Source organism: Myotis davidii, unplaced genomic scaffold (assembly GCF_000327345.1).
Source record: "Myotis davidii unplaced genomic scaffold, ASM32734v1 scaffold323, whole genome shotgun sequence".
Classification (NCBI taxonomy): Eukaryota; Metazoa; Chordata; class Mammalia; order Chiroptera; family Vespertilionidae; genus Myotis; species Myotis davidii.
Genome location: NW_006295491.1, coordinates 568,159 through 586,934, shown reverse-complemented (window position 1 = coordinate 586,934; position 18,776 = coordinate 568,159). Strand labels below are relative to the sequence as shown.

At 36.1% G+C, this 18,776-nt stretch overlaps 1 protein-coding gene across 1 annotated transcript in view; it reads right to left on the bottom strand.

Annotated features, from left to right (window-relative positions):
* Positions 1-10,357: 10,357 nt before the first annotated feature.
* DCHS2 (dachsous cadherin-related 2) overlaps positions 10,358-18,776 on the bottom strand; it is an 86,696-nt gene continuing 78,277 nt past the window's right edge. Inside the window, exons 18-21 of the mRNA XM_015568040.1 lie at positions 18,214-18,344; positions 15,731-16,017; positions 14,637-14,769; positions 10,358-13,705 (exon numbers count right to left, since the gene is read on the bottom strand). Coding sequence (XP_015423526.1) covers positions 11,088-13,705; positions 14,637-14,769; positions 15,731-16,017; positions 18,214-18,344 — 3,169 coding nt within the window. The 3' untranslated portion in view covers positions 10,358-11,087. The remainder of the gene's footprint in view (positions 13,706-14,636; positions 14,770-15,730; positions 16,018-18,213; positions 18,345-18,776) is intronic.

Genomic DNA, 18,776 nt, shown 5'->3' with positions numbered 1-18,776 from the left:
AAAACTACTTTAAGCATTCAGCAAATTATTTGCTTTACATTAGCAGAAGAGAACAATGAATGATAGATTAAAAATGACAGGAAAGAAAATAAGGTACATAAAAATGAAATATAAAATTTCAAGTTTAAAGACCAAATAAACATTTTGGGTTGCGTTGGTGGTATAGTGGTGAGCATAGCTGCCTTCCAAATAAAGATTCACTTACTAAGGTTATAGGATTTTAACCTTCTGCTTAGTATACAAGTACACTCTAATCTGTGAAATAGCACTTAAACTGGTAAACTCATGGTTTAGCCAATGTGGTATATTTACAAATGGGTTTTACAAGTAAGCATGCAATGTGAACAACAGCACTTGATTCATGTTGTTATGGTGACAGACATCTGTTCATTTCAGGAACTGGCCTTACTCTGTCAGGTGCTTACCAATCACAAGGTCTACTTGTCTTACCACAAAGTTGAGCCATCTCCCTGAACACTGTGATTGGCTTAGAGACTCTTTGCTATGCAAAATGTTTTTTAGTCAAACTTTTCGTTTTCCTTATTGCTTCTGGATTTTGACTCTTATAGAAACATTTTCCATTTCTAGTTTATAAAAGTATATACTCAGATTTTCTTATAGTATTTAATTGTATTTAGTTGTATGGCTTATCCTGGTGTCTAGTATTTTCAATATAATCTTTTTCCCATATGGCTGTCCACTTATCCTAGCCCCATTTATTAAAAATTCTTTCTTTCTTCACTAATTTGATGTGCTGCCTTTATTGTATTTTCATGTTCATCAGTTTGAAGATAACGTGTCATTTCTCTTTGAATATCTTAAATATTTTCCTTTTGTTTTATAGCAGCTTTATTGTGATGTGTTTGTGTGTGTTTTTAAAATTATGTTTGGGGTTTGTAGCACATTTTGAATTGTGATTGCGATTTAATGTCAGTTTTGTAAGATTCTCAGCCACCATCTTTTTAAATATTTCTCTGGTCTATTCTCTCCATTCTCCTTTTTGGGATTCATTACACATATTGGATCTTTTAAATCAAGTTCCACACATCTATAATTCTCTTCTCAGTACTTTCCAGACATCTCTCTGTTATAGTTCTTATATTTTTAAAATGTACCTTCTAATTTACTGATTCTCTCTTCATCTGTGTCTAATCTGATATTAAACATTTTGAGTTCTTTATTTCAATTATTGCATTTTAACAATTATTGAGATATAATTTACATACTACTTCCAGTATCTCTTTTTAGTTTCTCAACCTTGCAGTGGACATTTTCTGCATAGCCTCAAGGGGGTTCAGGCACAGTGTATCAGGTATACTTCTCTGTGTTTCTGCTCTCTCAAGGGTCATGGTTTCTCAAGTCTTGGTAGTCCTCTGATGTCTTTCAACAAACATACACAAAACTGTTTCTTTCTGTCCTTCTTCTTAATCAAGTTTTTACTTATTCTCAGCAGGAGAGTTGGTATATGACAAGCTGATCCATCTTTACAGGATGCCTTTGTAAGCACTTGGACTCAGCTCTGGATTTTCTATTCCATTCCATTAGTCTCTTGTCACATGCCAAAACCACCTCATTCTAATTATAGACAACTTCATGATATATTTTTATATCTGGTAGGATTAATGCACATGTGAATACTTGAACACACACCAACACACACACACACACATATCTCATATGTTTCAGTGTCTTCTAGCTATTCTTTCTTGTTTATTCTTCTAAATAAACTGTATAATAAAGTTATTTAACTCCAGAAAACAAATGAGGTATTTGTATTGGGATCAGGTCAAATTTGTAAATTTACTTCGGAACAATGTACATCATTCTAGCATTGAGTGTAGTACTGCCTATTAAAAAAATCTATTTCAGTTTTCTCTGTGCATTCTTCATATGGATGTTAGACTTTTTTTTTCTTTTCAGGATTTTACTTTGTTTTATTTCTGTTACATATAATAGAGTCTTCTTCATTCATCCTCTAACTGGTTATTGTTCACATATGTGAAGGGTATTGATTTGATGTTATATTTTGCAACCTTACTGAATTCTTTCATTGTTTATAATATTTTTCCATCAATTATTTTGGGTTTTCCAGGAATATGTTAATATAGTCTACAAATAGAAATAGTTTTACCTGGTATTTTCAAATTCTTGTTTCTAATTGCTTTCTTGTTTAATTGTATTAGATTTTGGTGGGGATATTAGACATTTTCTTATTCCTGGTTCTTATAACAAAGGATCTAGAACAGCGGTTCTCAACCTATGGGTCGCGACCCCTTTGAAGGTCGAACTACCCTTTCACAGGGGTCACCTAAGACCATCGGAAAACACATATATAATTACATATTGTTTTTGTGATTAATCACTATGCTTTAATTATGTTCAATTTGTAACAATGAAATTGGGGGTCACCAACAACATGAGGAACTGTATTAAAGGGTGGCGGCATTAGGAAGGTTGAGAACCACTGGTCTAGAATATCTTCATTGATGAGGAAACTGGCTTTTCAGTGAGCTGTCAGTCATTTTATTATTTTAAGGAAGTATTCACTAATGAAAACTGAGTGCTTTTTTACATAAATGGATGGTTTATGTTGTTCAGTGACCTCTTCCCATTCAAGAAAATGTTCATATTTGTTTTCCATAGCTCTATTAATATGAATTATATTAATGTATCTCTTAATACTTAGTTATCTTTGTATTTCTGAAATCTCCCACATTATGATGTATTATTATTTAATGCACTATTAACTATTTTTTGCTAACATTTTATTTAAGAATTTTATATATCTATTTATAAGTGGAAATAGGTTGTAGTTTTTGTTTTATACAATATTTTTTAGGTTTTGATATTAATTTTATATTCAATTCATTATTTTTCTTACTTTTCCATGCTTTGAAGTAGTTCAAATAGTATTTGGATAATGTAATATTTAAAAGTTTGGTAAAAATTCACTATAGAACTGTCTGTGGGAGAGTCTTTATATTTTTATTTAATTTTTAAAATTCATTTTATTTAGACTCTATGTTTACTGGGATCAATTTTAGTAAATTATATTTTCCCAAAAAGTTGTCTATTTTCTTTTTAGATTTTCAAATATATTTGTATAGCATTGTTAGAAAAGTTTCTTGATTGAACTTCCTTTCTTTTGACAGCTATCATTGTTTCCCCTTTGCTATTTTCTTATTTTGCATTTTCTCACATTTAACTGATTTAATTTAATTGATTTTTAAAGAACCATATTTATTTATTCATAAGCTCTGTGTATATTTCTTGGTTTATTTTCTAACTTGTTAATTTCTGTCTTACTTTTATTTCTTTTCTTTCTAATTTCTTCTTTCTAATTTTAATACTTTTCTACTCCCAGTTAGTATATATAAGGCAAGCAGCAAACATTTTATTTCCAATACTCTTCTTTTATTCACCCACTTTTGTAGTTGAAATTTATTTACATTGTTAGGGCATATATTAAGTAATACTATTCTATCACCTTAACATCTACCATCAGCTCTACAGTTAAGTATATTCACTGTCCATATGGTGAGCATTCCCCAGTATTTCTCAGTTGTCTGAATTCATTCCCTAGTGATTCTTTAGGAATATTCCTTGAGGTCATGCATGTTTGTAGCTTCATATATATATATATATATTAAAAGGTAAGCTTAGCTAGATTTAAAATTTGGCTTACATTATCTTTGAGTATCTTAAATATACTACTCTATAGTCTTCTGGTTTAAAATACCGTTGTTGAAAAGTATGGCTTTTTCTTTAAATCAGGAAGCCCAAAGGATATATTTTTTCTTAATCTCAATATCTTTTTAAAATATATCTTTATATATATATATATATATATATATATATATATATATATATATATATATATATATATATATATATATATATATATATATATATATATATACTAAAAAAACTACAAATGAACAAACAAAACAGAAACAAACTCAGATACAGAGAACAAATCTATAGTAGCTACATAGTAGGGGGCTTGCGGGAATGAGTGAAAAAGGTGAAAGTAATTAAGGACAAATTGCCAGTTATAAAAATAGTTATGTTGATGTAAAGTACAGCATAAAAAATATTTTAATAACTATCCATGGAATTGGGGGAGATCATTGAGGAGTAAGTGTAAATAGAGAAAAGATCCCAGGACTGACCCTGGAAAACTGACCAAGAGGTCAAAAAGAGAAAAAATATCCAGCAAATAATTCTCAGAAAAACAACTCTTCAGATAGGATAGGAAAACAGAGTAGTGTGGTCCCCAAAAGCCAAGTAGAGAAAGTGTTTAGGTTCTAGTTGGAGAAAGTGAGCATCATCAGTGTATTGTTGAATATACCCAAATCACCTTACAAAACATTCTGAGCATCTAGAACAGTGAGAGTAAAATCTCATGGACACCGTCTTTAACAAAAAGTTATCCCTACACATTCTAGAATAAGAGCAGGCAAACAAGAGCTCCAACTATTGGCAGTAGCAGAGGGAAGGAAAAAAAAGGAATTTCCAATTTTCTTTCAGCCAGAGAATAAGGAACGACTAACAAGTCCTCACCTACTCAAGGAAAGGTCTATGCTTGGAGAGGACACCTAGCAGGCAGGCCTGAAAATAACTGAAAACTGGGGGAGGGTGAGAGAGCATGCAGTTTTCAGATGAGTGTAGAAAGATTAAAATAAAATTAGATTATCCTGGTATGGTCAAGTTCCAAGAGCTTCCAGAAATACACATACTTTCTGTAATCTCATTAAATACAAAATTTCTCTCTAGAGCCCCAAATTCTCTTAAGCCATAGACATATGTATAGCTTTATCCATGCCTCACATCCAGTTCATTATCAAGAACAAGCCACACTACCTCCAGTAAATATCTTGACTGTTCACCTCTACCTATAACACTCCAGCTGAGCTACAATCATCGCCATCAGAAATTACTGCAATAGTCAATTAACTGGGCTACTATCACTACCCTAACCTTCCCTCCTTCATCCATTTCCCTCAAAGTACCCAGTTACTCTTTAAGAATATAAATCAGATAATATCGTATCTCCAAGCAAAAACTACCAAAGGCATAACATAACACTTGGAACAAAAGCTAAGTGTTTCACCATAGCCTACATGGCCCTCCATAATCTGAACCCTAGTTACCTTGATGATCTTATTTTCTACTATTCTTCCTCTCACACTGGTTCTAGGCCACATTGGCTCTATAGTTTCCCAAACAGTCCATGTGGCTCCTGAACATGCTCTCACACATACCTTAAATGCTTCCCCCTCAAATCTCTGCACAGCTCACTCCCTTTGTTCAGTTCAAATAGCATCCTATCAGAGACATCCCTTAAACATGCCATCCAAGCAGGATTGCTATACTGCCCCACCCCTTATCAATTTCTTTTTTTTCTTTATATACTTTAGTTTTCTTCCTATGACAACACTTATCATTATTTGAGAGCACATTCTTATTATCTCCCACCATAAAATATAAGCACTGTAAATACACTGGATTTATATACTCTATTCACTTATATTCCCAGAGCCAGATCCATGCCTTGTCCACAATAGGTACTAAGTAAATATTTGTTGATTAGCTGTATGAAGCATTTCCTAATTATAATTTCTTATAACTTGTTATAGTACTTATTATTGTCACAGTTCAACTTTATCCCTCTACCTTTGATTTCATATTTTAAAGAGGTGTTTTATACCTTTATTCTATGCTTCCAGTTCTTATGATTTTGCTTTAACTTTTACTCATTAATCCAAGTAGAATACGTTTTTGTTTATGAGAAATAACTTCATATTTACCTCCTTCCCCAATCTCCCAGTACACATTTATTAAATAGTCTGAACTTATTTAGAATATCATTTTAACACATACTAGTATGTAAACATATATAATATCCTTCATAAATTCCTCATTATTTTTTAAAAATTTTAATGCATTTGATGTAAATATTCTAGACCTATCTGCTAAATTACATACTCTTCTTTTATTGATAGAAGTTCATTCTGCTATGGGGCAGTCAAAATTTATTACAGAATCTGAAATTAAATTAAACCAGTGTGCTTGGTCATATAGTATGGCTTTCTCAAACAATGTACTTTTGAATGTCACCCATAACTTGTTTCTATTGTGTCTAAAACTCATAAGGAATGTATGTATAAAGAAAGGATAAAGAGAAGACAAACCAGATTACAGAAAGAATTTCTAGTCATTTGATTTTGTCTAAGATAGTCCTAAGTATTTTGATAGGATCTTTGTACTTTCCCTCTGCCCTGTGATTGGCTAAAATCACAGAACTATGTTAGAATTCACACTTAATGGGTTCAAGGCCTGTGTATCACACTCTCACTTTATAGCACCCTCTGTGCCCATTCACATATGTGCTCATTCATTCTAAGAAACATCTGCATTTCATAATGCAAGTTGAGACCAGGATTTTGCCCTGAGGGTTTACTATCTAACAACGAAATCCATGTATTTAGTTTTGTAACCAAAATGATGCTTTCTCATTCAAGAGATGCACTTGTGCATCTGCTATTTATTTGGCATGCTTTCTGGCTCTCTGTTACTCACTTCACAGTTTTGGTTTAGCAAATATATTGAGTGAAATGAGGAAAATTATCTGGACCCAAACAGTAAGAAGTGCTAAATTGTCATCAAATAACCAAGTGCCGAGTTTATAAGAGGAAGGTATAGTTTGATACTCCAGCCACTTTTTGCTGGATTTTTGTAAGATTGCCATAATTTTTAAAAAAAGATGTTTTTATTGATTTCAGAGAGAGGAAGAGAGAAGAGAGGTAGAGAGATAGAAACATCAATGATGAAAGAGAATCACTGATTGACTGTCTTCTGCTTGCTCTCTATTTTGGATTGAGCCTGCAACCCAGGCATGTGCCCTGATGGGAATTGAACCATGATCTCTTGGTTCATGGGTTGATGCTCAACTACTGAGCTACACTGGCTGGGCAATTTTCTTTCTAATGGATAAATTTCTTTGAACTATATGGAATCAAAATAATTTATGACACCAGAATTCAAATAAAATTGACAATATTTGAGAACTATCAACTATGTTTGTGTGTTAAATACTGTGGTTATATAAAATGTACTATTTTAATATAAAATCGTGACTATCAAGCAAGCACTCATTTTTAAAAAGGAGCCACCAGCCTGGCCGACTGGCTCAGTTGGTTGAGAGTCATCCCATGAGTGGAAAGGTCACTGGTTTGATTCCTGGTCAGGACATATGCCCAAGCTGCAGGCTCGATCCCCAGCAGGGGTCGTGGAGGAGGCAGCCAAGATTGATGCTATGCTCTCACACGGATGTTTTACTCTTTCTCTCTGCCTCTCCCTTCCTTTCTCTCTCTAAAATCAATTTTTAAAAACATATTTTTAAAAAGAAAAGAAAAAAGATGAGCTACTAGAAAAAAAGGACCAGGTACTAAAATTTCATATTCTGTCCCAACTGCCTTCTGAACTTTCATTTCTTGGTATCTGTGTAAATTCACCTACTTAATATTGTGGCACTCTCAATGCCCAAGTTATGTAGAGTGGGAAGTAAGGCAGGGTAATCATTCCAAATTTTCTATCCTGTAATTCGCCAAAAAGAAATTTAAGTTTTACAGTCAAGTTACTTTAGTGCATGTTGCCTAGCTTTAGGTCCACAACTTGATATACTTAAATTTTCAGACAATGGAGCAATGGAAATAGAGACTTGAAAGAAACAGAAAGGAAGGAGGAGGGGAAAATATTCCTAAAAAAAAAAAAAGAAAAAGAAAAAGATTCCTTGACAGGATAGACCTATAATAGGGAAATGACTCAGCAAAATCTTTACATTTAAAAATTATTTTTTCTCTTCTTGCTCTCTACCAGTGCCCTAAACTATTCAGATTTAATCCTCTATTTTCTCTTCCCTGCTTCTCTACCTCCATCTCTATAATGGGGGAAAGCTACCTTCATTCAGTGACTCACACGGGAATGCTGGTTTTGGTCATAAGCAAGGTTTCTACAACTTCACTGATGGAGGTGTTCCCTGTGAACAGAATGATTTTCCATATTATCTCTCCTCAGCTACAGCCAAACAGATGGCTCTATACTTTTAGGCTCAACTAAAGCATGTTGTGAGCGTAAATCCAAAGAGCTTATCTGTAATAATCCTGTGCAAATCCACTAACCATATTCACTCCATATACTTCATTGCTTTGAAGTGAGTGATTGTTTTAGATCCTTTTAGTTATGTCTTGCTTTTTCTTTGTAGTTAAAGTTTAAAAATGTCTAAAGTGGCAAAACAAAACAAATGTAACAAAAGATATGTTTGGATGTACATAAGTTTAAAATTAGTAATTAACTTTCATCATGATAAATTCTAGAAAGCACAGCAAAGGGGTCACTGAAACTTCTGGTAAACATGCTGAGAAATTCAACTCCTGTCTCAACTGGACATTTATTCTAGACTAAGTATGTATACATGTAGGCAGCCAGCAGTTTATAGCACATTTTAATATTTTCAGAGAACAGTTAAGTGATCCAATCCTTAAAGATATAGCATTCCCCCCTCTCCCCCTCCCGCCCCCTTTTTTTTTTTGCCCAGGAATCTGTTTTGGAAGCCAACTCAATGATTACTACTGGGACATGGAATTTTGATATCCATTTGGTATTGATTTACAGCAGTATTTTTAAGGTTGCCAACAAGAAAGTCCAGAATTTCAGGCAGCCAAAATTCCACAACAGACAACTGTCTTTTATTTTATAGCTTATGAATTTGGGACTTAATATGATTTTCCACTAACAAGTTCTGTCCCCCCTCCAGAGTGCTAAAGCCAGTGCGTAGATCAGCAAAGTAACACAGAACATATGAGGCAAGTTAATATTAAACTTGAAGGAAAACTATACAAATTATAATGTTTATTTAGGGAAAAAAGCACTCTAGTTGAAAAGGGCTTACATATGATTTATTGCGAACACTTAACCAGCATGTTTACATTTTTGCTCTTAACCCCACTTGCAGCATTTGTTTGGTGGTGGCGTGGTGTTGGTTACAGTATTAATAAAGTCATGAATTAAAAATCCACTAGATATTGGTAAGGAATGGCTCTAAATACTTTGTGTCTTCTGTTTTTATTAAATGTCTAAAAAATGCAGAATCTTGTCCAGAAGGAGTAATAAGTCACAGGCAAATAACTTAAGGAAGAGTTAGACGAATATCTCTTTTTAAGCATAAGTAAAGAAAGAACCTGTTTAATTAAAAACAACAATATGTTCTTCATTCTTAGAAATAATTCTGTTGCAAAACACAACTTCCATGTATATTTTTTAAAAAGTCAGTATAAATTTCTTTGTTAGGCTCAAAGTAATCTTTTGAAGGAGGTCAAAAAGAGAATAAATATTGGAACACTGAAAGAATTAATTTTTTTAGAAAAATCATGAAGACATCTTCCCTGGGAAGGAAGGAAGGAAGGGAGGGAGGGAAGAAGGAAGGAATTGTCCTTTAATATTTACATATCTCATGCCTAAATGACATTCTCTAGGATTCTAGGCTTGACCAAAAACCTTCATGTTTCGTACAATTTCTAATGTGGTTTTACATACTTGTTCTCAATGTAAGAGTCAGCAGAGATATGTAATTGATCGAATCAGCATAGAAAGCCTTAGAATTATTTACTTACAGAACTGGATATCAAACATAGCCTCTTGCAATGTTTTCCAGTTAAGAGAAATGAGTTATCTCACATTTTACAGATGAGGTCTATCAAAAAATAAAAGAGGAAATATTTCTATAGCAGACATTCACACTAACCACCAAGAAAACCACACCAGATGCCCATGAGAATCTAAACTCATTCCAAAGATTGCCCAGGTCGCCTACCATGGATGACTTCAGGGCCCTCACATGAGGAAGTGCTCTGCTTTCCTGGAACAGAGAAGAACTTTGGATGGATCTTCAGGCTCACCAGAGAGGAGGGATAGCATATATGTGAGCCCCCACAAACCACTATATTTCTGAAACAGCCGTACAAATCAGAATTATTTTAACTGTGTTGTCCAACTGCTCCATCTAATGTCAGTTAAAGCTAAACATGAACTAATAGAAGAAAGACTTCTAATATCTACCCTAACTTTTATAGTAGAAATATTTATGTAAAAAACTTCATTGAAAAATATATTGCTAAATTACTCCATAAAATTATTATTTGCTAATAACATAAATTTATCTACACAAACTTTTAAAACTGACATTGAGTGGATAAATTATTTCTTACCAAAAGTTACTATATCTAGAATAAAATAAAAGTTTAAAATATCTATGAATTAATCTTCAAATGTTAATGTCGGTATCCCTACAATGTTACAAGACAGACGCTAAAAAAAATCATCATTCTATTTGTAAAGGTCAATTAAATGTGTCTCAGGGACAGCCAAACACAAGCTTATTGCTTTTATCAACCCTGGCCCTCCGTCAAGAACACACATTCCTGGTTCATTTAAAAAAGAATAACTTTCTTATTTGGCACAGAGTTATGACAAATTTCATACTTAATTAAATTTCCAAAAGACACCACATTAAAATTCAAATTATGGCTAACTCCACCAGTGTGGCTGATGGTGAAAGTGGAGAAATGCAACTCTAAACATGTCAGGTACACAGAAAATGGCTTCACTTTAAAACTTAAGTTTATCCTCCCAAATTACTAGGTAATCAGCAGCAATGTGACTGAGTGACTATACCTGAACTTTATTTCCATTTGTTTTTATATAAACACGTTGGTAGTCAGTCAAGTTCACTGTGTCCTCTGGAAATCTAATCATACAGAAAACCAGGTATGACGAATATATACTACTTAATATATACAAAGGAGTCCTGAGAGCAAAACATTAAAGGTTAAAGGAGGAGGTAACTTCTCTTTAAGGCTGGGAGAGGAAATTTGAGAAACTTAAATGCGGAGGTTCTAAAAACCCTGACAAAATGATATCACTCCCGTGTGGATAAAATGAACCTGGCCTGGAGAAGCTTGCTTAAGAATGTTCTGTTCAACCATTCCTGACCGACGGTGAGCAGTGCAATCGGCATCACAATTGGTTTATATCTGAACTTCGTCTTCTGCTTTAAGTTCATGGCACGCATCGCTTAGATGTGCTCCTAAGAAATCTCCATGCGACAGCAGTGGAGTCATGGCAGGGGTCTGGGCTGTCAGCAGGGAAAGGGATGGAGAAAAACTGGGAGTCATGGCTTCAGGCCGGGAACTGAGCTGGTAGAGAAGCGGGGAGTGTGGGTATTTGTGAAGGCCCGGCCCTGGGGTCATGGCTGGCATTCTCGGTGGAACTGCTTTAATCCCGGGTTGGGCTACTGCTGTGATCAAAGGGGGTGGGAAAACAAAGGACTTCTTCTCTTTGGGAGTCGCAGGTTCATGGGAATGTTCGTCCTTCAGTTTTGCAATATCATTAAATACCGAGGCCAGAGGTTGGAACTTGGGTTCCCAACTGAGGAGATAATTCCAGGGATAGCTGCCTCTCCCGTCGCGATCAGAGGTTCTCTGTGTTGCGCATCTTGCTTCCGCATCGCCTGAAATAAAGACCGGCTCTTTCCTGACCTCGGCCGGGATGTCCGCTTGGACCTGGCTCTTCCTTAGTGTCTGGGGCAGCGTATCATTTTGAATGTAGGCTGTGCCACAGCCTTCTCTTCCATCTCCTTCCTCGAGTGCATGGCTGGTTTCTGCTGTTACCACAGAGACCGCCACGTCAGTTTCCCCAGACACGCAGGAGAGCTGGTCTGAGTCCCTTGGGATTCCGGAGTCGGGCACCCTGGACTCCCGGTCACTCAGAGCTGAGGCAGAGTCCTTCCTGTAAGGGTGCTCATTGATCCTCTGGATCTCCTTATCTTCTGCCGTTTCTCCGTCCACAGAGCAGCGGCCACTGGAGTGGGGGTGCCGGTACAGATGGCCCACGTCCTTTCCCATGGTGCTTATTAAACTCACCCATTCCGGCGTGGAGTCCGCGGGCACCGCCTCCTCACTGCAGGCATCCGAGGTCTGGAAGGGTTTGGGCATGCTGGCATCCCTGGTCAGTCTCAAACTGATATCTAAGGCTGATGACGTTTTCTTGTCTTCGTAACCGTTGCCTGCATCTTTTTGTTTATGTCTTACAATCAGGATAGTCAGAAGGATGATGAGTAACAGAAACGCTAAAGAGGAGACGGCGAGGCTGATGGAGAAGCGGCTAGCTGACACTGCCGAGTGTTTTCCTTCCGAGGCAAAAGACACGTTCACGAAAATAGTGCAAGAAGCGACCTTAGAGTCCTGCTTAGGGCTATGAGCGATTATTTTTATTTCAATCATGTCTTCTTTGCTGACTTGACTTCTTATGAGGGGAAGGGCTCTCGTCAAATAAATATTTCCATTCGTTTTATTTACTGAAAAGAAAGGAGATGGACTTTCAAGGGAGTAAAGAATAACGCCATCAGTACCAGCGTCTGCATCTGATGCTTCCACTCTGCCAATCAATTGTCTTATGTTATAGTTTTCTGGGAGGTTGAAAAAATATTGATCTTGAGTGAAAATGGGTTCAAACTCATCTATCCCCTCAATCTCGACCCAAACCATTAAGGAGGCTGTGGAGTCACCTTTGTCTTTTGCCTGAACCGTGAGGCAGTATCTATTGTCATTTTCATAGTCAAGGACTTGCTTAGCATAAATATCCCCCGTCAGAGGGTCAATGAGGAAGGGATCATGGTCAGGAGGTGCTCCACGAGTGGCAGGACAGGGGGATACAATAGAATAGGTCAATTCTCCATAAGGACCTGCGTCAAAATCCAAAGCATTTACAGAACATATGGTGGAGAACACAGGCAGATTTTCAGGAACAACACAGTTCAGTCTTGGAAACAGAAACAGGGGTTCATGATCATTATCATCTAGGATACTGACAAGCACAACTGCAAAAGAAAAATGTTTCTTTTCTTCATCTGAAGCTTGGATGGTTAACGTGAATTTTATCGTTTCTTCATAATCCAAAGGCTTAGTCAAATAAAGGACCCCAGTTCTCTCTTCTAAGTAAAAATGCCCCTTCTCGTTCCCAGAGATGATGTGGTAGATGATTTCTGCATGTAAACCCACATCGCGGTCACTGGCTGACACCACGGTGATGTGACTCCCCAGAGGGGTACTTTCCTTGACATGCGCGTGATACGTCAGACTGTGGAATGTAGGTGGATTATCATTGACATCAAGCACTTCTATGGACACCGTGGCGGTGGAAGTCAGTGGAGGGCAGCCGTGGTCAGATGCCAGAATGACAAGCTTGTGACTGGCAGATGCTTCTCTGTCCAGATTGTGAAGCAACACCAAATAACCAACCTGCTTAGAAGGATATTCTGAATGAAGGAAACCAGTTTCCACATCAAAATTGTTCTGCGAATTACCACTGATGATGGAATATTCAACATGTGTGTTTTCAGGGGCCCAGTCATGGTCAGTGGTTGAGAAGGTGACAAGCGTGCCTCCAATTTGAGCATCTTCACTCAGGCTAAGATTGTAATATTCTACTGCAAACGCAGGGGGATGGTTGTTCATATCTTGTATTTCTACCTCCACTAAGGTAAGAGCCCTCAGGTCAGGAATTCCACCATCACTGGCTTCAACAAGAAACTGAACTGTTGATTTTTCATCCAGAAGTACTATGGGGTTGGTCGTAAATATCGTGCCTGAAAAATAAGATGTGGCATTTCAGTGCTGTGAAATTAAATTTTCATGATCCATTTTGTTAGCAAATGTGTATCAAATATTTACTAATGCGTTTGCTTATTTGTTACTTAATTTACAACCAAGAGTAACTCCAAATAGAAAATTAAGTTATATTTATACTTTTGTAACACTTAAGAGTCAGAAATAATATTCGTGACATTCACTCTACTTAATATGTGTGCTGCTTGCAGATAACTTTGCCATACACTTGTCCTAGTTTTCTTTTTGTGTAGTAAGTTGTCCCATTGCTATTTATTCATCTTTATCAAGTGTAGCTATAATGTCTACTCACTGTTAAACTTTCTCTGTACAATGCTTAACTGCTCTAGTCTGAAATCACTTGCTTAAATGCATTTCACAGCCACAAATGTCTTGCTCTATAAAAACACAAACAGCCTTGGAAGGCATCAAATAAACCAGAACACCACAATGTTTTTACTCAGTAGAGACGCTCAAATAATGTTGCCCCGTTTTCTTTGGTCCTTATTGAGTGTTAGTACTGAACTCTCTGTACCTGGGCTTCAATGAAAGCTTTCAAACTCTAGTAACACAAAGTCCTCAGTACTCTTTCGAAGCCTGGGATAACTACTTGAACTGTGCTTGGTTGGACTGACGGACTGGGTGTTTACTCTATGGGGGTCTCTGAATCTCTGAGCCATCGCCAGCATTTAATCAATTCCTTTTGCTTGCCAGCCACTGAGATGCTGGGGAAGAGAAATAACACTGGTATTTGCTATCCCGGCATTTGACATGCAGAGAAATAAGATGGTGGTGTTTATAATACTAGGGGGTGGGATGGGGAGCTATTTTAGGAGCATTTGGAAAGGATTATTTCACGTTTCCAGCCTGTAACTCAGACTCTGAACACTAAAGCCACTATAAATAACTCACCATTCCTAGGATCAATGGAGAATTCTGTGGAAGAGGAAATAATTCTGTAAGAAATGTGCTCATTGCTCTCTGAGTCTGTGGCTGCCACAGTCAGCACAGAGTACCCCGCAGGCACCGATTCTGGAATGGTGACCTGAGGAACAAAAACAGAGAAATGGATGTTGTGCTACAAGACTACAGATTCTAATGCACAGGCCAAAATGTGAGATCATTTTATTTATTTTGCTTGTGGAAAATTCACAGTGAACCTGACTTTATTAGCTATGTTTATTTACAGAGTTGACATATTAAGACGATTATGTTGTGGTCCCAGAATTCAGAAAAAAAAATTTTTTAAAGATTAATTCAGTTTCTATTTTCATTATGAAAAAATTTCCTTCTAAATTATTTCTGTGTGGTAGAGGATAGTTAATACTTTCAGTAATATATTATTACTTATATACATTATCTGATTTAACTAGCCTTTACAGGAGATCATTACTTAGGTTAGTTTCTCTCCTGGGTTTACACAGAAACCTAGCATGTGTCACATTCAAGAGTCCTAAAGCCCATTTCCAAGTACTTAGTTGAATGCTATCATTGTTCTCATTTCTATAAACATACACTATGCCCTAAAGACTAAAATTTCCACTTTACAGTTTTGTTCATAATTTTTTTCTGCAAAATGTTAATCAATACCCCAAAATATTCTAAAACTATGCCTAGGAAAGAAAAAGGTTTCCAAATTAACTGTAGATAATCTCCCTTAGGCTACAATAGGCCACATTATTGTCTTATTTGTGGCCTTGAAAACATTTGGCAAGTTTCAATTGTTATGAACAACAGGACCCCGATGCCTAAAAACTAGAAAAATGATAACATAGTTTCATATGATGACATATTATACATACTTAAGAAACTGGGTGGAATGATATATGCAATTTCATATATACTTCTATCCTCCATGATATTAAATAAAAAACCCTCAGCATCAACTTAAGCTCTAAAAACAGGGACTGCTGCCTGTCTAAATTAGTCTGTCCACAATGGTAGGCTTACATTGTTTCCTATTCTTTCCAGCTTGGGCTGTTTCAGCATCTCTGCAAGCTATTTACCTGGTAAGAATCTTGAGAAAACACTGGTGGGTTATCATTGACGTCCAACACACGGACAATGAGTGCTCCCTCCGTGTGGTGCACCGAATCAGAAATTTGGATAAGCAGCTCATATTCAGTAGCTTCTTCAAAATTCAATGTTTTCACTAGCACCACCACCCCAGTGTGCTGATCAATAGCAAACTTTGTTCCAGGATTACTCTGTTTGGCGAAACTGAAGATGAAAGCTGGATTCAAATCCACATCATGGACTGATATTCGAGTCACAATTACACCAGGCAAAGCATCTGAAATAGTCATGACCAGTGTCAGTCTCCATTAAAATTCATCCTTTGAAATATCCCTTGAATAGTTCAATCCAAGCTTTTTTTATATTTATTTCAAGTCCAACACGATTTGCTTTTTCTTGGCATGATTTCTCATACAAGGCTCATTATAAACTAAACAAAAACTTTGAAGAATTTATAAGCCCAATAAAAGTGAAATTTTACCACTGAATTGAGAATTGAGGATGTAGGGTAGAGTCAATTTTTATATTACATTTTTCCTTGTATGCTTAACAACATACTCCCAGGACCAAGAAACATTCCAAGCCACTTATTTGTGCTATATAGACTCTGTAACAAAATCATATATTCATGGGGGTATGGGTGGGAAGAAGATTATTACTAAAAACACTAATAAAAAACAACATTTTGAAAAGTAGGCAAGATTGAAATAAAAATGTTTGGATACCAAAGTTAGGAATAGATATTTAGTTCTTCGGCACTTACCTTGCAAACATTTCTTTTGGAGTGACACATACATTGCTTCCTTCCCTTAAAATATGAGTCTCAAACCTCAGAGGGAAGGTAGGGGAGGATAAGGGGGAGAGATCAACCAAAGGACTTGTATGCAAGCACAGAGGCCTAACCAATGGACACAGACAACAGGGGGTTGAGGGCATGAGGGTGGGGGGGGATGGGAGGTAATGTGGGGATAAGGACACATGTGTAATAACTTAATCAATAAAAAATTTTAAAAAATAAATAAATAAAAAGAGAGAAAAAAGATCAATACTATAGAAAGCCAAAGTATACATAGTACTAGTTATGAAAACAAATCTTTAGTATTACTTACACACAAAAAATAATCACAAAAGAGATGACATGCTCAATGCCTCACACTGTATTTATCCTAGCCTAAACTGCTGTGAAAGGGATTTTGCTTTTTAGCTTACATGGATGGTACAGGTAGAAAGAAGATGCCAAGGTATTCAGAATAATTCCACTGCATACAAGACTCCTGGTTTTCATAGTCAAGCATGAACATTCTTGATGTTCACCAACCACATCTTAACCTGTGCAGGATGTTTTGGTTTATGTTGTTTGTTCTTGTGATATACAGGGTGTCCCTCCCAAATATATACACACACTTTGAGTAATTATAATGGCAGTGCTTATTAAAATACATTTCATTTTCAAAATTGAGCTATCAGCTGTTAGAGTGTGTATACATTTTTTTGGGATACCCTGTGTTTATATTGGGCACCCTGCTGCATTTTTATGCTAATGCCTGTACTTTAGAATAGTACCTTCAGTAAAAGCACACAAAAATCTATCAAATAGGCAGGAAACAAAACTGAAGAATTTTTTTATTGATAGAATATTTTAGGATATTTAGACTATCTGGAGATATCCCTATATATAGAAATTTCTGGAATATTATCATCTGTGAGCGGTGATGGTTATAATTTGTTTGGAAAGGGGACATAAAATGTTAGGAACACTGTAGGACTAAATTTAGTGTTAATAGTACAAGGAGAGAGAGGCAAGTGAGGGCCCACACTATTTGGGACTTCAATTATACAGAGTTGGGTTGCATTTTATCACTAGAGCCTTTGATCACAGGCAACTTTGGGATCATAATCTATTGAGTCATCATATATCCCAGAGGCCCAACCAATTAAGATTAATCAGCATAGCACATAAAATTTTGTATTTGCAGCCTCTACCACTAATGGTGTAAAATTTTTCTGCAGATGTTTACACGAGAGGAAAACGATCACTTTGTATGATGAACACCAATCCCCTTCACTTATTACTTATTAATATACTGCAAAGAGTGACAAAGTTATCAGTCTGAGATTGCTTCTTCTCAGAGGAGTTTTAGGATGATTATTAATCAACAAAATGTGCTTCTTTACAGAGCAAATTTCATTCTTAAATATGTGCACACAAAAAGAACCCAAGTACAATGGCGGTCTGAGCATGGGGACTAACCTCATGCTTATCTGAATGTAAATCCCAGCTTCAACATTTAACTTCTTTGACATTTGATAAACTTTTGACCATCCGTATTCTATTCTTTAAAATAAAGATGAAAACTATGTTGCATGGTTGTTTAGAATTAGTATTCATACTTAATACAGGACCTGGCTGACAATATGGGAGATGAGATTATACAAGTTAATCAAAACCACTCTTCCACATAGCCACACTCACTTTCTGGAATTTCCACTGCTTCAAGGGGGAGAAAAGCCGGGGCATTGTCATTTACATCAGTCACCTGTATCTTGACCACACTGGTACCCGAAAGCCTGGGCATCCCTTTATCTGTGGCTTGCACAATCAAGCTGGTTTGGAAAAGAATCGAGAACAACAACATAAATATCAAATTTCCAGTTGAAAATTTAAAAATGAGCTGACTAGCTACATTTCTTTCTCTTCCTGGCTTTTTCTAAATGATATCATTTCAAATTTATTTCATAAGAATAGTAGTCTGAAATTTATTTATTTATTTTTGACATGTTTAGAGAAGCAAATCTAGCAAACCACCAGGGCTCTTGAGGCATCTGGATCAAACCAATGCACCGTTTCTGGGAAACAGACGTCAAATTCGGTCCTTTTTACTGAGAACAACCTAAAACACAAAAACCAGTACCTGCTACATATTTTTATTTTACTGTATCAACAAAAGATACAGCCACCGAATGATTTTTTTACATTGATATTTTTTCAGACCCAAATTGCAAATATATATATATATATATATATACACACACACA